Here is a 25,344-nt window from a genome sequence, read left to right on the forward strand (position 1 = left end):
TGATATCTTAGTTATGGATTGATTCATAGGATCCAAACCCATGTAAAATTTCTCCAACAAAATAGTATCCGGAAACCCATGATTCAGTGACCTCACCAAATATAGCTTGAATCTAGTCCATGCCTCACGTAGGTGTTCTCCCGGTAATTGCTTGAGAAAGAAAATTTTATCCCGAAGCTGGGACTTCTTGCTTTGGGGGAACCATTTTGCTAGGAAAGCTCACACAAGTACGGCCCAAGTGTGGATGGAGTTAGGAGGTAGATTTTGGATCCATTGTCTTGCCTCTCCGATTAAAGAGTGTTTGAAAACCCTGAACCTTAGGGTATCATCTAAGACATGATTCTGCTTATGCATTGCACACACACCTAAAACATTTCTGAGATGTTGTGTCGGAATATCGTCGGTGGAATTTTGGAAGAACCCCTCTGCTTTTAGCGTTAGGATTAGACAATGTTCCACTTTGACGGTAGCACCATCAACTCTAGGAGGGACATCCTCAATATACTCATCTATGTCCTCAACGTTCTCTTCTTCCGGCTCGGCCATGCTTATCTAATGAAACCAAGCAAAGTGTGATTGAATAGAAGAAGACGTAAAGTAAAGCACATACTAGTTAGTAATTTCAAAACTATATTCCCCGGCAACGGTGCCAAAATTTGATAACATCCAAATCCACTGCTAAAAAGTAAATGGACACAGTCGCATGCAACATAATATACCCAACTATGAGTCAGGGTCGAATCCCACAGAGAATAATATGTAGGCGATTAGGCGTGTAAGAGAATTATCACTTATTATGCTAAGCCAAACACTAATAAAGGTGTTGAGAAAATAATTATAACTAAATGCGCAAATATAAACTAACCTAGAAAGAACGTAAAATGATCAATGGTTACAAGCATGGATACACGGGGAATTACACTCAAGTAATGATCCAATGTATTTCACGATTTTACAAATATGAGCGAGTTTATGTTAATTAGCCTAGGGTAATAATTCTTTATTAGCTTCTTTTGAAGACTAACAAGACTTCCTAACTGAATTATCTCTAAAACAATTAAGAGGTTAAGTATACTCGATTATGGCTACAAGTAGTTCAACCCTATCCCTAGGTAGAATCTATAAAGTGCGGGTTAACGCCTCAAGTTCTTGTTAATTAATCTTTCCCAACCCCAAATTACTTTTTTTGAGATTAATTCGAAGTTAATCGGCGAGCCCTAGGGTTATCTAATCCCTTTGTAAACATTAAAGAACAAGAATAATTAAAGGAACAATAACTCACATCAGTATAAATAAAAATCGTTCAATACATAAGCACAACAAGATATTTAATCCACACTTTAAATATGAATATTACCATAAACAAGATTCAAGTATTGGAAAAAATACTACACACTTAGATATTCAATACAAAGCAAGAAAATAAAGAAATGAACATAAATGGGTAACAAATTCTCAACCAAAAGCTTCAAATCTTCAAGACCCAAGTGTATGTGCAAGAACCCTAGCTCCCAAGCTTGTCTTCTCTAGTCAAGAGACTGAAAAATAAGCCAACGATCTTTGTGATTGGTAGTAAAACACCGATTCGCTCGTTGAGACCTAATTCGATCTTCATAGAGTTCTCAAGATATTTTCTTACGAAGTTTTGTTATAGCATCTATAACTGCTTCCGGTTTTGGTGGGCAACCTGGAAAATATACATCTACAGGAATTGGGGATCACAAACATGAAATTTCATTTGTGCCCAGTTAATGTGCTATGCAATCGCGAAAAAAGAACCGCAATCGTCGTGACAAACTTCTGCAAAGCTACGCGATCGCCGGGCAAGAGACGCGTTCGCGTAGAATGTTTGACCAGTGGCTAACCAGCTTTACTTCTTCACGTCTTCAACCACGCTCGCGATGACTTAACTGATGAACTTACACTATCGCATGGAATCCTCCGCGATCGCAAAGAGCATTCACTGGCAATAGTTAATTTTCCCCTTTTTAACACATGTTGACTTGTTTTGTTCCATATCTTCTACAAATCACTTGATACCTGAAATATGCCAATAAACCTCAATAAATGCCTTAGTTTCTCATAAAAATCATACAAAAGCCTAAGTATCAAGAAGCGATAAGTTGGTAAAATACCAACTTATCGAAATCCCAATCTCACACAATGCACCACCTCTATCATGCCATCGTATGAAAAATACAAGAATCCCATTCTCAACCCTGAATCACAAGTAGGATAAACATCTCATCAACCAAGAACCTTCCATCTAACTCAATCTAGGAGGACATCACCACACGCGACCAACTTTCTATTCCCGTAAAAAACATCAACCTCAAGTCGTGGTCAAAACCATCACGAACTCTTTGAAACCCATTCGCACATAACCAAGCCATTAGAACTAAATCCCTCTAAATCAACCAAGTGACTACTAAAACCAAGAGTACCTCAACATGAAAATGCCTGCCCTGAAGGACCCTTCAATGAATCTAAAGTTGTTTCTTTCACCTTTCTAATACCGTAATGTAGAATCAATAATGATATGAAAATACCACAAGTCTCGGCACCATCCAATGCAAGCCACAAGTCTTTTCCATACACAAATCCGAAAATCCTTAAATATCACATAGGAGTCTTGAGCCCATTTGAACCTTCTCGAAATTCATTCACCTTGCTCTAATTCCCGATGTGCGGCCATCACCCATCGAACAAACTGCACTCCACCAGCACATGAATATCCAAAGGAAGCAACCAAGCGATTCCTTTTCCTTGCACACTACATTTGCAACGATTATCAAACCTGAATCATCCCAAGACCTCTATATATCTATAAGGTGCAGTACATCATATATCCAACTAATCCTTTCTTAAAATCATCCTTGGTGAAATTTTTCTCAAATCATAGCTAATCCATAAGCACATCCTAGTCCAAGAACTAGTATAACACATGACCATGCAATCGGATCGTCGATAGCAAACCCCCTCACTTGGCTCGAAGCCAGAGAACACATCATATGTAACACACAGTACCCTTCCTTTACAACTGTCTTGATCTCGCGCTACTAGTTAAACGAATACTTCATAAATTCTTGTAACACCAATCATAAAACACTCTAAAGACTCTTCCAAGTGTATGCTCATCCTTGTGACAACCGCCCGAACTTCCTTAAGACCTCCGAAATGGTAGTATATGCATCCCGCTGAATAGAAGCCTCATACGAATCACATAACCTCAAATCTTCTCACAAGAGATAACCCACTGGCTAGCCGTGAATCAACATCTTCCCATGACCCTACCACGGTCACAACAACTACACAACCAGATAATGCTCCCGAGTTCGTACTCATCAACCAGATACAAGAATCTAGTGCATCCCACAAATGAACAATTGAAAGGCCTACTACGGCATCCTAGAATCCATAGACCTTCGTAGTCCATCCACAGCATCACAAGTCATTGGTGCATAGCTGATACCGAGTGTGCAACATCATATGCAAGTGAGTAGGAAGAAATCAAAGATGCAAGTTTCAAGCTGAAACAAGGTCGCACGATAAGGAAAGAAAGAATGAAAGTTTCCTAGGTGCCCTGTAGCCTCTCGAAGATAAGTATGGACGTCATCATATTGGTCCGTAAGATTCTACTAGACATTTGCTCATGACTCATAGAAACTTTGATTCTAGAGCTCTGCTACCAACTTTTCATGACCCAAAATCCTACTAAGTCGTGATAGCACCTAACCCAACCCAACCAACCCGCTGGTAAGACAAATAGTACAAGTCACTACTATAATAAGAATCATTAATATTATTGATAAAACTATAAAAGAATTCAATACAGTTATCTCAAGGACTGGTAGTACAAGTCATGAGCGACTATGATTTAGATTTACACAGTTGGTGAAATGAATAAATACAATATATGTTCGAAAATTACATAAACATAAATAAGATCCTAAGCTAACATGAATAAAAGAGTAGCATGAATCTGGTACGCTGGTACATCTCCAATTAAAAGCTCCATCTTTATAGCTACTCGGCTCCGAAATCTGCACGCAAAGTGTAGAAGTATAGTATGAGTACAAGCGACCCCATGTACTTAGTAAGTATCTTCACTAAGCTCAGAAAAGTAGTGAAGAGGTTTATAAGTCAAAAGATACTCACCGGTCAACTAACATGAGAATATATCAAAGACTAGCAACAGGAAGTATAGCAGAAAAACAATATCTATAATCTCATCAGAACAAGTGATACAAATTTAATACAAGTAAAGGCTTAGCTTCAACAACAAGTCATCAAATATACCCTCTGATATATGGCACATCGTGCCCACATTATCAAGCACCCTCGCACGGCAAAGACATCGTGCCACAACATATATCACACCCGCAAGGAAGACTTCGTGCCACAATATAACCTGATTCTGTATCAATTAACAGATAACATGTTCAAGAGAACTTTTCAAGAATCAGGTATAGTAATGCATGATAACAACTTACTTTTTACTTCAATCAGTTACGCTACCAACAACACAACAGAACATGAGATAACAACTCCACGTAGGCAAATCCATTTTGGCAACCAAATCATCAAGTAATAACAAAGGGATAGATTAGTTTGTTAGAAACAACGCAACGAATCATGTAAAAAATGCATGGCACACATAAAGAATTCATAAACACAAACAAGAATGCCCTTTTTGTACCACCACACAAACATAATCAATAAAAACACCCCCAGGATATCACATAACATCCCCACAATGTCACTCTTATTTCACTGTTTGCTAAAATAAAGTAACTACATGCCTTGTCTCGCCACACGCATATTAACAAATCATCCCACCTTGTCTTGCCACATGTGCAAACCTGATATAGCCCGCCTTGTCTCGCCACATGTGCAATATCAACAATAATAATATCACGGCAAAAACCTTGTGCCAACACCCAACAATCCGCCCAACATGTCCACATGTGCCACAATCACAATAATGCAAAATAACACCTCATCATCAAGAAGCGTACCCTCATAACTCATCAATAAAGTGCACAAGGACATAATCAACAAAAGTGTGGATAGGGTTCAACATATAAAACATGACTACGGTAAAATTGGATGTAGCAACAAAGTTCAAGTAGTCATACAAAGGATCACGCATGTATCACGGAGTGCACATGACCCAATAAAGGCTCAACACAAGAACAAGTACGAATGTGAATTCTTAACATACGAGTATCTACCTCCGAGGTAATCTTAGCATAACTCTCAAGATTTACTCATCATGTTCAACATAAGGTACCAATAGCCCCAACATTTTTCTAGCATGGATTATAGTGCTCATGTAATCAATTAGCGGAACAACACATAGAATCAAGTTGAACACACAATCGAATAAAGCATAGAGTAAGCTAGAATCTACCCGATCATGAATACCCATGGCACATGTATATATGCTCGTCATCTCATATATACATCACCCTCGCATGCACCAAACAATATAAATTAGTAGGAAAAATTTCCACAACCAAAGCTAGGAAAGATAATTACCTCAAACAAGCCAAACCAATACTCTAAAAATACCTTCCCGCACGAATCGACCTCTGAATGGCTCTAATCTAACCAAAAACAACTCAATAACATCAAATAATACCATAGGAATCAAACCCAAACGATAAAGATCGAATCATTAATCAAATACTCAATGTCAACCAAAATATTAACTTGGGCCCGCACCCTGGAACCCGAAAAATTCAGGAATTCCCACAACCTATTTGAATACGAGTTCAACCATACAAGTATCATCCAAATCTGACTCGGAATCGATGTTCAGAACCCAACTATTCACCAAAGGAAAAGTTTTTGCCAAACACCCCCCCCCCCCAATTTCTCTTTTAGATTCACCAATCAAATGCCAAAATCAAATATAGAATCATGAATAATAATCAAAATTGAGTCAAGAACACTTACCCAATCCAAGAGGGTCAAAATCGCCTAAAAAATCTCCTCAATTCGAGCTCCCAATCTAAAAATGTGGTAAAATGAGTTCCAAGTCCGAAAATAACAGCTTATATGCACTGACCAGGTAAACCTTTCGTGTTCGCAGGACCAACTTCGCGATCACAAAGCACAAAACTTCAGATGCCTCGAAGACTCCTACGTGCCCTAGGCACGCGATCGTGGTGCATGGCATCACGGATGGTAGTATGTGCATTCTGCTGAATAGAAGCCTCGAAGACTCCTCGTGAACGCAAAGATCAACCAACCTGGCCTTCCCAGCCTAACTCAACACTATATGAACATATGGTCGCGTATGCGAACCCGAAGTTTTAAAGCCTCAACGACCACAAACGCAACTCCTGCGAACACGAAGAAGAATGTCCAGCTAGCACCCAGAACACTTCGCGGTCGCATCCCTCTTCATGCGATCGCGAAGAACATTCTCAGAACTAGAAAAATCTGAGAACCCAACAATCAACAATAAGGGGAAATAGTCCGAAACCACCCCGAAACACACCAGAGTCCCTCAGGACCCCGTTTGAACATACCAAGATGTCCCAAAAAATAACAAGGACCTGCTCAAGGCCTTGAATCACACAAAATAACATCAAAATCACGAATCGCACCTCAATTCAACCTTAATGAACTATTTCAAATTTTCAAATTCCAAACTTACGCCGAACATGTCTAAATAACTCGGAATGAACCGAAATTTTGCACACAAGTTTCAAATGACATAAAGAACCTATTCCAACTCCTGAAACAACAACCCAAACCTGATATCATCGAAGTCTACTTACCTATAAACTTTCCAAACATTCAAATTGTCAATTTTTGCCAAATAAAGCCAAAACCTTCTTGAGCCTATTGAAACAATAATAATGCAAATCCAAGACCGTTTATACAAAAGTCAAACCTTGGTCAACTAGTCAACTTAAGGCTTTCAAAATAAACTTCTCTTCCACATCAATTTCGAACCTCTCGAACATCGAAAGAAACCATACATGCAAGTCGTATTATATCATATGAACCTATTCAAGAATTCAAACCACCGAACAGAAGGCCAACACTCAAAATGACCGATCGGGCAGTTATAGGTGCAACTTATTCACTAGCTTGCTTCTCCTGATTAACTCCGGCTTTCGTAGAGCTATTGTGTGAAGTTTTTGAATCATTACTCTCTTCCATAGTCTCCACTTCATCACTCCAACGAAAACAAGAATTATCCTTGGTCTAGGACCTTGATCCCTTTTTAGAGTTGTCAAAAGTTTGTGAAGGAATCTTTTTAATTCACATTAAGAACTTTTTTAGGTGTGCAAAAAGTTCTAGATACTCAATCAATAATATTTTCGTATTAGGAACCTCCCCTATCCTAGAAGACTTAATCCCTTTTTCCTTAGGATTAGGGCTAGTATTTCTTGGATCCGTAGTCATAAGTTCATGTGCTTTCTGCACTTCTCCCTTCACCTGGTCCTCATATAACACCAAAGCATTATTATTTTCCCCATCAGCAGTCAGGGCATCAAAAGCATTGCCCGTTGAAATCCCATTATCATTGACCTTTTCAGTCACATTTGCCACCTCTTTCCCAGTTGCATTGTCAATTATGTATCCCCTTTTATCTCTTTGATATTTACTCTGACGTCTTTGCATCTATTTTTCTTTTACAGGATTTTGAATTGGCTTCCCCACAACTTTACCACTCGATAATACCTTAGTTAAGGCTGCAGTTGCTCCCATAACATTCTTCTCATTTCCTTTATTAATTATTGGTTGATCTACCTGTCTGAGCTCAAGAGGAATGATCCAGCATTTCATTCTCCTTGTGACCTTGTTTCATACAAGTTCTACAATATTCGAGCATGTAATTATACTTGATTTTAATCCATTTTGATTCTTCTGGCCCATTTTCATCTTCCTCTTGTATGATCTTAATTCTTTGAGGAAAATTAGATAACAAATTCACCTTTACTTTAACCTTAGAACAACTAGGCTTTGTACCATTCTATGTAGCCATATCAACATGCAAAGGTCTACCAATTTCACTAGCTAATGAAAAAATAAACTCCTTACCAAAGAAGTTAGGAGGCAAATCCAAAAACGAATCCCAAGCAATGGCAATAGGGGTCTCCTCTTCATGCTTCCACCATGGACTCCACTTAGTGCATCTCATCTTCCACATATCTCCTTGAGCTTTCAAGTAGAATGCAGGCTTTGATAGTTAGTGAATATATTTCTTCATTAATGAGTGTTTGATGAGGATGTGTGTATCCTCTATCAATCCAATCGAACGGGGGCCTTTTAAGTTACATTGAAATAGAACAACTTTACGCAATTTTTGAATAACATGTTTCTCATATGAAAACTTCCCAAGAACTGCAAGTTGTAATCCTTGTTGGGCAATAGATTGTCTAACTTTTTGTTTTTTTTCCATCGAACAAGAGGTTCTCCGTGAAGATACTCCACAGGGTTTAGGTTTAGGTGGGACAGTGGTTGCATGAAAGAATTTAAGGTATTGGATTGTAGTAATTTTGCGTAGTTTTGGATTGAATTAGGGTTTGTAGATGTTGTAAGGGGCTGTATGGATGGTGAGGACGACTGACCGGCCTCCTTAAGAGGCTGGCCAGTGGCCAAAGAAGCCATAGAAGGGCAGCGATGAAAATCGCCTTCTTGTCGACTCAAAACCGCCTGTCGCCAGAGCTCTCGAGCGTGGGTTTGGGGTAGGGTTCGGGCTTAAGTTATAGGAGTTGATTGAAGTAGCAAATTCAGGCATTTTTCTGTTAAAGGAGAGGCATTATCCTACTCTATCTACTGTATCCCAGTATCTTGTTTGTATTCTACTTGTATCCTTAGTGTACAATGTATAATCATAGCATACACCAAATATATAATAAATATATGTTTAATATACAATGATGGTGGAAGCAACATAGTGTATAATTAGAGTATATAGTGAGTATAGATTGTATAGTCGCTACATACTGTATAATATGAGTTTTCTTTTTGCGTATTTTTTGGGTTTTTAATGGTGGCTGGCTAAAGGTCTATTGACTGTAGTGTTTCATTGATTGTTAAAGATTGATTGAATTTATGTGAAGGAAGAAGCTCTAAGGCTCATTCATGGCTGTAAGAATGTGAGTGTATGAAAATTGGAGGAGGCTGCTGGTTTTGTAGTGATGAAGAGGGACAAGGTGGTGGGGCTACAGTGGAGAGGAGGTTGAGAAAAATGAAGGGTAGAGGAAAGTTGGAGCTGTAGTGAACGAGAGAGGTTGGAAGAAGAGGAGCAAGTGTGGCGGCTAGGAAGGAGGGCCGACGCAAATATAAGTTTACGCTTAGCATATTTTATTTGTTTTTGGGTACAACTTGTAATATAGAATTGTGGGTCAGGCGATTTTGTTAAAAAATTGGCCAAGCGGCCAACTATGTCAGAATCTCAATATCTTTTCACCCTCATGTGGGTCCTCTACACCTCAGGTTCACTTTACTAGCACCATTATACCCGAAATTAGCATAAATTAAATATAAAAACTGACAGAGGCTTTACAAAGGAGGTTAAATAGAATTTACTCTAGCAAAGGAGAAGAAACAAAAAGAAATACACTAACTTTAACTCATGGAGGGGGAGGGGGGAGGGGGGGGTGGGGGGGGGGGGGATGACAGAAATTTCAATCTGTTGCCTTTGTTTGGCACCTTCAATATATACTGTGTACTTTGTGTAACTCATGATTCACAATCACAGTCTAATTCATCTTCTAGGTCCCTAATCAATAATTCCATCATCTGCTTATACATTGGCATATAATGATCGTTTATCATTGTCTTTGATAAACGAAGCTTACTATACAATTCTCTAGGGGTCTCATATATCCCAACATTGTCTTCAGTTGGACAATCATGTTCCAGATCACTTGTCTCCGATGATGGTATAGAAACCATATGCATTATTCTTCCAGGAGGGTAAAAATGGTGGTTATCTGACACATCTGATGGAGATATTGGTGTTTGGTTTTCAGCTGCATCAGCCAGCACTTTCTCCTCTTCAGCAATTTCTTCTGCTGCAGCAGCTGCTTCTTGGTCACGGACATCAGCTTCAAGCTCCTGCCTTTGCAGCTCCCTCTCCAATTCATACCACAATTCACCTTCGGTGATATCTTCTATGGTGGAAGTACCAATTGCTTTATCCACTCCAGCAGCACCTTCCTCTTCGTCGGTCTCATCTTGTCCAGATCCACTGCTTGAAGAACAACATTCGACTTTGTTCCCATCAGGAACAGTGCTTACCACTTCACTCACAAACGTTTCACATGTTCTTGGAGCTATAAGGGGTGCGTCAGAGAATTCATCTGGTTTGGAGTTTGCCGATGGGGAGACAACACGACGACGCACACCCATACAGGTCCATGATGATAAAGAGGAGCGTGTCTTGACAACTGCTTGGGCAACATCTTGTGCCCGCTTCATCACCACCTGCACATTAAGGCAATAAAATCAGCTTTCCTGCCATGAAAATTAAGGAGACAGAAAGTTGAAGATGTGGATTAACCTGAAAGTTTCATTGGCAATATCCTATTAATTTTTCACCTAAACTCCATCTACGAATAACAACTTATCCAGAACTATAAAGATATAATTACTACTGATCCTGAAAACTCAAGTTAGAATTACACAATCCATTTATTCTAAAACTTAATGCTGTGCATCATTCAATTAGGGAAATTAGGACTAACAAGTTGAAGAGGGGCAAAGCCACTGGAAGGCCCCAACTTCCTACCTGAGTACTGCTTGAGACAGGACGGAGAAGTGCACCTGCACCAGCAACCCTTGCTTTTGCTACAGCGATAGATGGTAGACGAGAACCAAGAGCAGTGGCAGATCGATAAATAACCTTCAAAACCCTATTGCGCTCAACTTGGTCACGTAGATCATTCACCCAGGATGACGCAGTCACCTGAAAATGATTATTTTGAAGTTAGAAATTACAGCATATCCAAGATAAGACTTTGAAGTTTATGAATCCAAGTAATGAGTCATACCTCAGAACGAAGAACATCTATAGAAGCGGTTGAGAAAGTTGGCACCAGATCAGAACCATTAATTATTGTAGTGATAAAGTGCTTTCCTGACTCCGCCAACTCCCACGTCATACAAGCAGCTGTGCAACACTAACACAGTAAGAATCTAGGAAGAAAACCACATCAAGGCATTTGCATTCACAGGCTAAGATGTAAGAGACGCTAATTTAGCAAGGAGACAAACACCATAGTTGTACATTAAAAATTGGAGGCATGGCACAAACAGGAAAAGATATTGTGCTATTATAAGCCTCAACCTATCCAAAAAGCATCAGAGTTGCAATATTAAGAGAAAGATCATTTTATTAATTTCATAAACTCCAATATTGAAAACAACAGAATAAACAGATCACGCACGAACAAGATTAACAAAGTACTGCAAATAGTTCAGAGTACTTATACAGCATAAAAAGTGGTACAAAATCAAAGCCTGGTAGAAAAGTCAAGTGACGGAGACTACTTGTTTGGATAATATGTGGGATGCAGTCAAGTAAAGGAGATAAAGGAGATTGAAGATTTTCGTATTTTTCCTGGTCAAGGTATATGACGACCCAATAGGTCGTTTTGAGTACTAGCTTCCCTTATTGTGTTTCGAGACCTTCCATAGTTTATGACTAGTATGTGTGGACCGTATCGATTTATGACATTTGTGTTTGGTCCGTTTCGATTTCCAGAAATTTTAAAGGTGAATTTTCAAAGAAAATGGGATTCTTGACATTGGATCGGTGTTTTGACGATTCTAGTAGGTTCGTATGATGATTTTGGACTTGTACGCATGTTTGGTTGCGGTCTCGGGGTGACCCAAGGTCGCTTCGGCGCATTATGTGCAATGTTGAAAATTTGAGTTTGAACTTTGAAAATCTTGAGTTTTGATGATCTATTCTTGATTTTAGATGTTATTTTGATGATTTGAGCTTTTGAGCGAGTTTCTATGAAGTTATTATACTTGTGTGGATGTTCGGATTGCAGCCCGAGGGGTTCGGGTGAGTTTCGGATAGGTTGCGGACTGTTTTGCATAGCTTTTGTGTTTGCTGGAGTAGTTGGTCTATAGATCTCGCATTCGCGAGGTTCTGTTCGCAAATGTGAACCTCGCATTTACGATATAATGCTCGCATTCGCGATGCTGGGAAAGGGGATGGCAGCTTCGCTTTTGTGAACTGGCCGGGCTTCACAATTGCGAGGAATTGGTAGCAATTGCAACACTGGGAGTTGAGGAGCAGCTTCGCACTCGGTCCGCTTTTGCGATGGGCTAGTTCTTCGCAAATGCGAAGGTTTAGTCGCATTTGCGACATCTGGGAGGCTCAGGCTCTGATCGCATTTGCGATCACTGGTTCGCATTCGCGAACATCGCAATTGCGAACAAGAGTTTGATTTTACACTATTTTTGAGACTTATAGCATGTTTGGCCAAGCTTTTTTTTTGGGCCAAAAGTGCTTTTTTTTGGCCAAAAATTGAGGTGTTTGGCCAAGCTTTTGGAAGGAAAAAAAGTGCTTTTGAGGAGAAGCAGAAGCAGTTTTTCAGAAGCAGAAAAAAAGTAGCTTCTCTCCAAAAGCACTTTTCTGAGAAGCACTTTTGAGAAAATACACTTAGAAGCAGTTTTCAAAAACTTGGCCAAACACTAATTACTGCTCAAAAGTGCTTTTCAAATTAATTAGCCAAACACATACTGCTTCTCACCAAAAGCACTTTTTTAAAAAGTACTTTTGAGAAAAGCACTTCTCAAAATAAGTTGATTTAGAATCTTGGCCAAACAGGCTACTAGACTCTATAGAGGTGATTTTTGGAGAGCAATTTCTTCTCAACTTCATAGGTTAGTAACTTTAACTTGCTTCTATTCAATTTCCATTACATTTTCATGAATTTTCACTATCAAATCTAAGATTTCATAGGGTAGAAACTAGGGTTTTGTGTAGAAATTAAGGATTTCGGGACTTAGCTCATTTTACATTTTTTTTAAACCTAGACTCCATAGAGGCGACTTTTGGAGAGTAACTTCTTCCCAACTTCATAGGTTAGCAATCTTGACTTGTTTTTATTCAATTTCCATTACTTTTTCATGAATTTCATTATCCGATCTAAGATTCATAAAGTCCAAATCGGGGTTTTTGGGTAGAAATTAGGGATTTTATAAAATTGAGATTTAGACTTCAAATTGGTGCCAGATCTCGAAACAAATCACATATTTGGATTGGGAATGAATTGGTAACCGGGATTTGGTCTTAATTTCATATTGCAAGCACATGGGTCCCGGTTGACTTTATGCTGACTTTTCCAATTAGGTTAAAGATCGAGTCTTTTTCTTACGACGGTAGTTTAAAGCTTGTTTTGACTTGTTTGAACAATAATTGACTAGATTCGGGTGGTTTGGAGGCTTGTTCTAAAGGGAAAGCCGTGTTGAGTTGTTGATCTTGTTCTGGAAAGGGGTGGATATCGTGGTTAACTTTGATTTGAGGGAATTAGGACATGACTCGTCTATCTGCTACGTGATCTATGTGTGGGGACGGCATATATGCAAGGTGACGAGCGTATATGCGTTGTCATGGGTTAAGCATGCAGGGTGTATTACTTTAGTTTACATCTTTAATTATGTCATGTCTTTACTTATTTCATGTTATTATTTGCTAGGTGCTCATACGTGATACATGTTTTACTTGACATATGTGTCCCTTCTTGTTACATGTCCTTAATTGTTACAGGTTCTCGCTTATTTCATACTTTTAGTTATTGTACACCTTTAATTGTTATGTGCTCTTACATGTTATTAGATAGATGCTTTTACCTATCTCAATGCCTTTACTTGCCTTATTGCCTTTACTTGTTTCCTATTTCACTCTACCATGTTATATTGGATTGCCTTAGAGAATTATGCGTTTTAGTTCCCTTTTATGTTATGTTGTGAGATTCGCTGTATGTGGTTGTTACTGATATATATTTCAATTAGTTTTCTCTTTTAATTTTGCTCCACTGTAAAAAAAATTAAAAAAAATTAAAAAAAAAAAAAGTAATGGCTTTAGAGAGAGTAAAGAATGTGGAGGGTAATAAAACTTTTGCAATAAAAATAGTGTATAAAGTTAAAGAATGTGGAGGGTATTTTGTAAACAACCAATTTTTTTAGAAATTATGCAATGCTCTGATACATCAACCAAATAGTGGATAAGAAATAATCTTAGCATAACTAATCCCAACATTACTAATACCAACATTATGAATATACCCTGTTCAACACTATTCTTATACCTCCTATCAAACGACCCCTAAAGGTGTGCGTCTTATCACCTATGGGCTCTGTGTTGAAGAGAGCGGCATTAAACAATAAAATATGCACCTAATCATTTTTTTCAATTTTTTTTCTCTATAGAATTCTTTGGGTTTATTTGCAAAAGCCACAATAGACTTAAACATTATTTTCGCTATTTACCTTTTGACACTACTAATGTATAATCTCAAAATTGCTCAGCAAAAGCCTTAAAGTCATCTAGCTGCTACCCAGGAAGCAATTTCTCATGACAACACAATTTATACAAACCACTTTGCAATGTTTGCTCTACTATCATTTTTTTATTCCCTTTTGTTTTTGGTGTCAGAGAAGTGCAGAATCAGATTTTCTCCAGTTACATGTTTAGGGACCACCTCACAAATTGTCTAAACAAATTGTCTCCTAATGCACCACATGTTTGCCCCATAATGATGAAATTTTCTACAAAATTTTGTTTAAATATTACACTAGCTCTCTACCTTTTTATCAGGTTTAAAGAGACTAGAAAATTTGTCCAATTCAACAACCCTTTCACACATTTTTGTTATGCTCCCAGATAGCCTTATATTTCCAAATTTTAGGAGCTAAAATAAGATAAATAATGTGATTCTTTTTTCTTTTTCTTTTATAACTAAAAAATCCTTGAGGACCATATTGGCGCACGGTTCAAAATTCTATGGATATTGGGCCCATCGCTCAACCCTTCTCTACTTAAATACCAGACATTTGCCTGCGGCAAGGTATGAGCCCATGACATTCCCCTAACCCACACATCACGTGTTGTGTCCTTACCACTAGACCAAAGCCTTGGGGCAATATTGCAAGCTTTTTTCCTTAAAAGTGTTTCTAGGAAAAAAATTTAAATCCAATGACGTTTCAGACCTCCCCAAAAACAGTCGGTCAAAAGAAATAGTTCTGCCAAAAGTTTAGCTAGTACATGTTATACATGCTCTCAGCTCAGTTTTCAATTTTTTTTTTTTTATAAAGATCTCAGTCATTCAATCTCATTTTCATTTCAGGAAACACAATTTAACAATGTAGGCAGTCCCTAGTCTCCTCTTCCAGTTGGCAATAATATGTTGTTTTACCACGATCACTTTAAAGTAATACCGCATATCACCATGGAAGAACTTTGGACGTTCAAAACCTGGAAAATACTGAATCGACCACATCCAACCTTTTCAATTTCCAAAGAAAACCTATACTGAGCAAACAGAGATGTCTATTCCGAGATGACCAGTTTTAATAGTCGGTTCCTTTCTCATTCTAAATTAGAACCTTTCTTGAGATCTAACTAAATGTGTAGTTATAATTTACAAATAGAACTTAAAAGCTAGTGACATGAAATAACAAACAACTCAAGATAGAACATTGGCATTTCTATAAAGCAAATACAGTTAAAGAGTTTCTTATGAACGAATTCATCGTTCAACTAATTGAGCATTGACTTTCAGAAATTTTTTGGTTCCAACTTCACAATTTCCAGATAACATAGATTTGTTGAAAGCAGTATCATAGATTGAAATATTGGTCTTACAGATGCATCATAAACTCAACTTTTTGAAGAAATGTAAAAAGATGAAATATATGTATATTTATCACAAATATTAGGACTCAATTGGAAATAGCCATTTAAAATAGAAAATTTTCGGAAAGCCACTCTAATTTAGCACTTAATGGACCCTAAATCATTTTGGTAGGACCTAGAAGCCCAACGAGGGCAAATAAGAGGACTTCTAATTTCACTTAAAAATTCACTAAAGAATCTGGAAAAAGGCATGGATGAGAGAATGTTCTACATTCCTCCTTGTCACCTACAATTCTCATATACGAGGTACAGATATATCAACCTAGCAACCATTATAGAAGAAGAAAAATAAACCTTTCAAATTTAAACAGAGATCTGCAACTGGAGCAGAAAGAAACACACCTGGTGCAAAAGTGACACAGGTGCTTGAGGAAAGTTCTTTTTGCTCACGAAGGATATAGGTCAGAAGTGCAGCAGTACCACCACCAAGTGAATGCCCAACAATCTGAAAGTTCAAAACTAGGGTTACAGCATTGATATTAAGCACTAAAAACCTATGTTGCACGGACTCTCCAAAATAGCTGCCGCACCCGTGTCGGATCCAATACGAATTCATGTGCAGTAATTCACTTTAAAATTAAATAACCTGACTTTTGAAAGTATATTACCATTATGTATCCGCTCAAGAATCGCCATTATATTAATATATATCAGGTATGTTCAGAATATTTACATGATAACAACAAAGGTAATGACTACTGTTTCTTTTGATGAGCAAAGGTAATGCTTTTGATAAAGCTATCTGCATAATAATCTCAGTCCGTCCCCCTTATCCCCAAGATATGAAAAGCAACAAGAACAAAAGGACACATGACTGTGAGATTAATGTACATCAAAAGAATAGAAGGAACGTAGAAGGTGACTTTGTGACTTGCTCTTTGGAGGAGAACAATAACTGGTACTCCGAAATTTAAGATCAATCTAAATGAACAACAGGAAGGAGATGCAATCACAGTATGTAACATAAGGTTGTATCAGAAATATCCAAATGAAAGCAAATTTCATGGTACATCAATGACAATCGCCAAAATGGGAGTAAGAAGAAACGTTGAACTACAGTCATAACTTGCTGAATCTTCCAATTTTAACATGTAAAACTATGTCATCTTTCAGTATAAACAAGTTAATGAATGAAAAGACACATCAAAAACACCTTACAATCTCCATGTTCAACAGGAAAAAGGAGAAGAATAACGACGTGAATATTAACTTTTACCTTTATGTCATACTCAGGATTTTCGTCAAGAGCCTTGACCAAGAAAGGCATACTAAGCTTGGCAATCCACCTAGCAGCAGCAACCATCCCACAATGAGCGTATCCCAAAACAAGACTGCTAATCCCACCATCATCTAAAACTGAATGGTGGAAAGGTACAACAGCACCTGTTGCTGCAGTCAGGGTATCTTTGATGCTATGAGTGCCCCGAATTAGAAGAAGGAAACATTTTAAATTTCTGTCTCTTATAATTGTAAAGGCGGGCTTAAGAAGCTGCAAACAAAAACTTCAAAATCTAAGTTTTGACAATCAAAACACTACTATAAGGTTGTGAAATAAATCCAAATAGCAGGGTAGTGGTAATGCAATTACATACTCCCGCTTTAGGTTTCTGAAGGAGGACATCTTCTTGAGAGTAGCCAGCAGACTCCAAAAACACAGGAAATGGCTTCTTTGAAAAAAGCATACAGAGTGTCACCAACCTTAAGTAATGATACAACTGAGCAATAATCTCAGCACCCTTTAGTTGCACACAGTTTTCCCCAGCATATACACTTGCAACTGGTGCATTTCCCTTCAAGATCATAAATACATATGAAATTGAGGTAGAATTCAAGCATAACAAAACACAGATATAAAACACCCCACAACTATTGTAACCCTGCATTTATAAAACATGATCGCTCTATCAAAGAAAAAATAACACTGAGGGCCTTGGGCCTGAATTTCAAGGCACTAAAGAGTGCAGCATCTAGAATTTCTTTCATGAACAGGATGACACACAAATATCAGAAAAAGGCAAAAACACATAACTAAAGAGAAGTAATAACAGACAGAACATCCATCAAAAGCAGCAGTAGCGTCATCTTGGCTATCAGAAACCTTCCCAAATGATATATTCATCACTATAACGTAAGAATGTAAGAGTATAATGTGACAAAACCAAGGTCAGGATTGGATGTCCCGGCTGGTGACATGCTTAAGTTAATCCCAATTCTAACAGGAAATTGCGACAAAGATACCCTCAATTGCATAGTTTGCTAAAATCTGTTAGCTATAGACCTACAATGGGCTAACTATGCTCTAAAAGTGAACTCAATTTTTTCATAAAGCTCTACAAGCGCACACAATGATGTACTGAACATACAGCAAAGCAGTCTAATTTTCAAGTAGGAGTATCACTTGAAGTATGTACTGGCAGCAATAAAGAATACTATATTTTTCACTCAATTTTACTTACTCAAGCAATTCCTCTAGCTAAATTGAACACATAACTACTTTTGATGGCAGGAAGTTCACCATAGTGGAAAATGTATTTATGTTGGTTTATTAAAAAACAAAGGCAGAATAGCCTAAATGACACTTATACTTATGCCACTTTGTCATGCCGGTCCTTAAACTTATCATTTTGCCAATTGAACACTTACACTAGTTCAAATCGTATATAATAAACGCTTATGACAGGATGTTACCAGTGCATGTAATACAATCTCCTACACGTAGGACGCCACGTCATTACTAGTGCCACATAGGAAAATAAACTATTTAAAAATAGGATTTTTTAGAAAACCCTAGCAATCTGCAAGTCTGGCAACACAAAGCAGAGTTTCTCTTTTACATCACCCATAAGGAAATTCTCGTCCATCAAATTAACGCTCCTGTAACTCACTAACTCCTTCATGAAATTGCTCAAAGCTTTCCCACCAAGATCAAGCCTTTTCACTCTGTTATTCAATGTGAAATTCTGAAACACGGGTGAGGCATGAGTAAATGACGAGATGCCTCATTCTGAAACACGGGTGAGGCATTGGGCTTTAGACACAATCCCATAAGGGCGACGAGATGCCTCATAGAGATGGACCAAAGAGGGGGAATCCGAAACATAGAGAGCCTTAAAATTGAAATCTTCGAACCACACATACCCAGAAGCTTCAAGCGAGCTTTAATGGCGTCTCTGCTTGTCCCTCCGGTTTTGATCCTCAAACACAAATGTTTATCGCATTTTCAAGTCTAAATTTCAATACCCAGCTGAGTTTTAGTACTAGGTTTCAAACCACTAGATTCGTTCTTCGCAAGACCAGCAATGGAATTTTGAAAATTCTCAACAAACAAGCCTTTGAATCTCCTCTCCAAAATCCGAATAAAGATTCAAATAGTGAAACACATCAACAATAACCAAAACAAGCCTTTGAAGGCTCATCCATTGTTTACAGTAGTGTGGAGGGGAAAGAGGGATTGGGGGCGAGAAGAAAGGTGGGATTTTTGGCCCGATTTTGTGCCTGATTTTAGTTTAATTCATTTTTAATTAAAATCACTAATATCACTCTCTTTACACGCGTGTGTTACACATAACTTGTCCACCTCAGCTATGTTAATGCCACATAAACTCGGTCAAAGGTCAGAGGGATTTAGAATATACGATTTGAACTAGTGTAAGTGTTCAATTGGCAAAATGATAAGTTTGGAGACCGGCATGACAAAGTGGCACAAGTATAAGTGCCATTTAGGCTATTCTGCCAAAAACAAAAGCAAAGGATGCAACAAGAAATTATTCAGATAGTATAGGACTTGATGAGAAATCAGTCCATCCACATACATCACATCGACTTCCATTCACCGAGCAGTAAAAACATCTAGCGAGAAAAGATTCTAACTTTACAAACTCAACACTTAATATGAATCAATCAACTATACCTCACTTCCAAACTAATTGAGATAGACTAAATGAATCATCTATATCCACTTGGCACTATCCGGGCATATCTCATTCGAGTACTGGTAAATGAATTTTTCCATTCGAGATTCCACCTTTAGGAGCTTAAACTTACTAATAAATCAATCAACTACATTTTCAATCCCAACCAGTTCAAAGTCAGCTATATATAAATCTCTATATCACTTCCACTCTATTCGTCCACTTCATTCCAATATTGGTACACAATTTCATCATTAATCCAACGCTAAAGTATCAAATAAGAGCTTAGAAGTATAGAAGATAAGCTCACCTGTCTTCGGATAAGGTAATTGATCCCAAAAGCCAAGTCACCGATAGGCCATTTCCCAAGTGTTTCCGAATATGTAAACCGAAGAGTTTCACACAACGTTGAAATTGTTTCGAGCCACGTGGCCGGAGCTTGAGCTGGCCTTCGTGATAGTCTCCGCTTCACAGATCTGCTTGCTGCTTTCGAGTAATCTCCACTTTCTTCCTCCTCTCCTTCCTTCGCCGTTGTTAATCGGCGACTCAGCACATAGTACAACAACACCACCGCCCCCGCTGCCGTCGCCACCGTCGTCGCGGCCATTCTCAGATATTATACGATTCAGTTGTCAAATCACAGCCCTAAATTAATCCGTGTTTGGTGATCTGTAGATCACGATTCTCACTGTACACCTAATATCCGGCACAAACTCAGATCAAAGCTGTGCTCACTGTAAACCTAATTTTGCAGTAGCCTTATATCAAAGCTATATATAAATATGAATTTCCGAATTTCAGATAAATCAAGATCGGATTGAAAAATTAGGGCTTTGGTGAAATTGAATAGAAGAAGAAGTGAAAAAATTATTGTTTACACGTATATTATAATATGATACAAATTATAGGTATATGATTTCGGAAAGTGTTCATGAAGACATTATACACACGCTTTCGCGAAAAAAGCTTGACGGAGACGATAAACGCCCAAACGGAAATAAGACGGAGTTTGCTTTTGCGGTAACGTCAGATGGCATTGTTGCCCTTTGTTAAGTGGGTGTGATTTCACCAAGCACACCAAGTTATATGCACAATAAAAATTTATCAAAATAATATTAGCACTATGTTATACCAAGTAGTTTTGTAATTTTTTTAATATTATAACTAGCCAAAATTTATTGTATACACAATTATATGCAAATACCTTACCAGTGAACCGATTGATAAATATTTATTATTGGTGTGTAAAATAATTTTTTTTACTATTAGGTCAATTAGAAAAAATCGGGTCAATTTTTTTCCCAAATTTAGAACATGATCATGTATTATTATATAGTACTTAATTGAAGCATGGGTTAATATAATTGATTCCAACTTGTTTGGGATTGAAAATTATTTGTTGTTGTTGATCATTTTGTAGGCATATAAATTTTATTGGAATTAAATCCATAAAATAATTTGGACTATATTTTAAATTCAAGATATATTGGTCCAAATAAATATTATGGGCTAATATAATTGAATTGATTATATAAGTCCAACACATATGGGTTAAATAAATAAGTCTTAATCCATTGGGTTAGCCCATTTAAGTGGGCTACAAGTAATGAGCCCACTTCATTAGGCCCAAATCTTCCTAGAGGCCCAGTTTGGTGCCACGCATGAAATGACGTGGCACGCCAAGTCAAACGGAAGATTCCAATAGGATCATGCCACGTGTCAAAATGACAAGGCATACCAAGTCACACTAAAAGGCCAATAAAATCGTGCCACGTGTGCAAGTGACATGTTCTGGCCAATCAAATGCGGTCATGTCACACTTCAATTTGATTGGTCGGAAAGAGTTTGTTCTTATCATAACTCCTCCCTTCCACAACTATAAATAGGGGTCTTCATAACTCAGAAAAGACACCAGAAGTTATAACAAGAAGCAAGAGAGAGCTCGTGGATCAAACGCCGCAAATTTCTCTACAAGTTTCAAGCTTCAAGCAATCAAGTTCAAGCTCAAGAACGAAGAACAAATCAAGTTCAAGCTCAAGAACGAAGAACAAATCAAGGTCAAGTTCAAGCAATCAGGCTAAAGCTCAAGAACAAGATCATCGTTCGTGGCGACAACTACATATTCAAGATCAAGCTCAAAGGCCCTTGAATTTATATACTATTGAAAAGTAGAATCAGAGGATTCAGAGAGATTGTAACACTCAAATATTCGAAATAAAATACTACGATTATTGCGATATTTTCGGTCATGATTTTATTTTCTCGACGCAAATTTATTGTCTACAAATTCTGGCATGCCCAGTGGGACAATCTCTACCTCTCATCTCAACTTTTCAATCACCAAAGTCCAAGAATATTGAAATGGCTTCAAAGAAAATCAACTCCGGTTCAACTTTCACCAAGGCTGCTAACTCCAGGTTCTATGCTGCTGTGGAAAGCATCCTCGATGTCACCTTTGGAAGCTTCGGACCAGTTACGAGGAGCAAAGCAAGCTCTTTAGGACAACAAGTACCCCAAGTGCCGTCCGCATCAATCCCTGTTTTCAGATCTTCATCCTCAAAAGGAGCAAGATCTTCCACAAACGCATCTGAAGGAGGAAATGATGTTGCTAAAAAGATCAAGAAAACTCTTGCTCTGCTTGACCTCTCCGGATCCAAGCACTCTGCTGTGAAGGAAGATGATGATGCTTCAAGTGATGGATACTCCCCACTTACACCATATAGCGTGAGCCAATCAAGGATCAATCTGTGTGAAAATCAATGCTACTCTCCGTCGTCCACGACAATCATGCAAGCCATGGTGACAAACACTTCATCTATGGAGGAGCAGTTGGCAAACTTGACGGAAGCAATCGCTGGCTTGACCAAGTGCATGCAAAATCAAGAGGCTAGAATTGACAAGCTAACAGACAGGGTGGGAATCTTGATGGAAGAAGAATCCACCCATGCACTCGGCAAGCTCCCAGAGGTTCTACAGAGTGACTCTCCCCCAAGATAAGCAGCATCCACTAAGGCTATCCCTGTCTCATCTGAAGGGATGATTCCAATCGATCAATTGAAGGAGTTCATTGAAGGAACCATTAAGAACAAATATGAAGTAGCTGCCGAATCCTCCCTTACATATGCAAAGGCGTACACTACAAGGGTCGATATGTTGAAGATGCCTGCTGGCTATCAACCTCCGAAGTTTCAACAGTTTGATGGTAAAGGTAACCCAAAGCAACATGTTGCGCACTTTGGAGACGTGCAACAATGCTGGGACTGATGTTCTAAATGTCAATACCACACAAGAGGGTGGGTGATTTGTGTGGTACCCAATTTTCGCTTATCTGAACTATAGAAGGACCTGGTTCTTCTAGGTGTTCCAACTACTGTTGTTTGCGGAATAATAAATACAGGAAATAAAGAACACAGAGATTTTTACGTGGAAAACACCTGGCTCAAAAGGTGAAAAACCACGACCTACTACTCAGTAGGATTTTCCCAAACTTCCACTAAAATTACTGAGCCAAAACAGCATTTACAAAACTCTTTGTAAACCTAAGGATTAACTCTAATCCCGTTGTAGCAACCAGCCTCTAACTGTTGCGACAACTTCAAGTTAACTCTAACTTGAATACTTAAAGTACCTATTACAATTGCTTCTAAATAAAGCTGAAAGGTACAATATGAAAACACCTACTACAATTGAACTAGAAATAAAGAAAGATACATAAAACCTGAAAGGTACAATATGAAAACACCTACTACAATTGAACTAGAAATAAAGAAAGATACATAAAACTCTTTATGGAGTTGGTTCTTCAATCTGGTTCATGTAGCTTCAGGTTTGCACACTTGAATCACACACGAACTGCTTGCAAAAGGCCTTGCTATTTTGCTCCCAATTCACGTTTAACTTCTGCGTTTTTGTGCAACACCATAATGTGAGAACATCCTGCAATTTATAGAGTTAGTAGATGAAGAAATAACTAGAGTTCTGATGCAACTCTTCCTTGGTGGAAGAGTTGTAGTTGAACTTCTAACTCCTTCCCTATCTTGGATAGTGTTCTCTTTGAGTAAGGAGTCCTTCTCCTTATCAATTATGCAACCTTTTCGATCAGGAGATATTAAATACACCAAGTTAAGCTTATCTCCTTCACGTGCATCCTACATGCCTAAATCTGCCCGTTTTTGTGCACCTGAGGGATGGACCTGCGGGATGGACCTGGTTCATGTCTGAGTTCCTTTGTCAGTCTTCAAAACTAACCTTTACTTGGGCCAACAAATTCCCCCTTATTGATGATGACAAACTCTATGCTTTTCATACACTTAGGCCCTTCCAGAACTCAGCTCAACATCAACACAATGTTAGAAACATTTTTCCTTTTTATCACTTATCATCAAGGACCAGTACATTAGGTTATAAACACCACTGTTCAAAGTCTAAACATCACTTGTTTAAAGCACAACCTTTTTCCCCCTTTTGGCATCATCGAAAAGTTGCATAAAATATGAGATAACCAGATTTTAAAACTTACTCATGGCCACTGGGGCTACTTCAAATGCAAACATGGATTAATCATCATAGATCAAGCTAAAAATTTTAACCATCAAAGAAATATAAACAAAGAGTTAGAGCAAAAGACAGTGAATTTCATTGATGATTGATAAGATTCTACCACAAAGCATAAGAAGAAATAAAAATACTGAAAAACATGAGCAAAAGAAACAAAACATCCCGAACTGAGTCACTGGTTGATCTACACTAGGCTACGAGGCTTAAAGGCTAGGAAGAACTAGGTGCTTGGTTTTTGACTTGGAGGAGTTTCAGCATACCTTGAAGAATGCCATCATTCTTCTCCTTTTCTCTTGCCAGCTCAATTCTGAGAGCATCTCTCTTAGTTTCCACCTCAACCAACCTCTTCTTCAGCCTTTCAATCTCAGCATCCTTAGCCCCACTTTCTTTCACCAAGGCTCTAACTTTGCTATTCACTGGTGTTGATACCCAATTTTTTCCTATGTATTTTATATACAAAATACTTTCAAAATAGCATGTACATGCATATATAAGCATGCCCAAGAGTTTTGGTATTTTTTCCTAATTTTTAAAGATTTTTAAAACCACTTTATTGTCTATTTTATCAGTACAAAATCCAATAATTATTCCCAAGATTATCATTTTGGTGAATAATTTATTTTTTATTCTTATATTTGCACCAAAATATAATTAAGGTGATTTTTGTATATTTTTACAAATTTATTTGGTATTTTTTAAAGCTAAATTGCATATAATTGCAATTATAGCCTATTTTACGATTAATAGTATTTTATAATTATAAAATTGGGTCCACTATTTTTAAATTAATATTTATACACTATTAATTGTTTCAGTATTTTTAATTTACTTTTAAAATCAGTTTTACTATTTTTTATAAATAAAAAGGGAAAATTGGCTATTTAATATCTAGCCCCATTTCTATTTCAATTATAGCCCTATTTCATTTCACTTTTGGCCCCTAAATTGACCCAATTCTACCCAACTAAT

At 37.8% G+C, this 25,344-nt stretch overlaps 1 protein-coding gene across 1 annotated transcript; it reads right to left on the reverse strand.

Moving 5' to 3' along the window:
* Positions 1-9,650: 9,650 nt before the first annotated feature.
* LOC109240712 lies at positions 9,651-20,889 on the reverse strand. Its single transcript, XM_019407383.1, has 7 exons — positions 20,129-20,889; positions 17,500-17,697; positions 17,124-17,396; positions 16,250-16,352; positions 11,025-11,143; positions 10,763-10,939; positions 9,651-10,458 (listed from the first exon to the last, which is right to left on the reverse strand). Exons 1-7 carry the CDS (start codon positions 20,423-20,425, stop codon positions 9,712-9,714), a joined length of 1,914 nt encoding a protein of 637 aa, XP_019262928.1. The 5' UTR covers positions 20,426-20,889; the 3' UTR covers positions 9,651-9,711.
* Positions 20,890-25,344: the final 4,455 nt, after the last annotated feature.

Source organism: Nicotiana attenuata, unplaced genomic scaffold, assembly GCF_001879085.1.
Source record: "Nicotiana attenuata strain UT unplaced genomic scaffold, NIATTr2, whole genome shotgun sequence".
Classification (NCBI taxonomy): Eukaryota; Viridiplantae; Streptophyta; class Magnoliopsida; order Solanales; family Solanaceae; genus Nicotiana; species Nicotiana attenuata.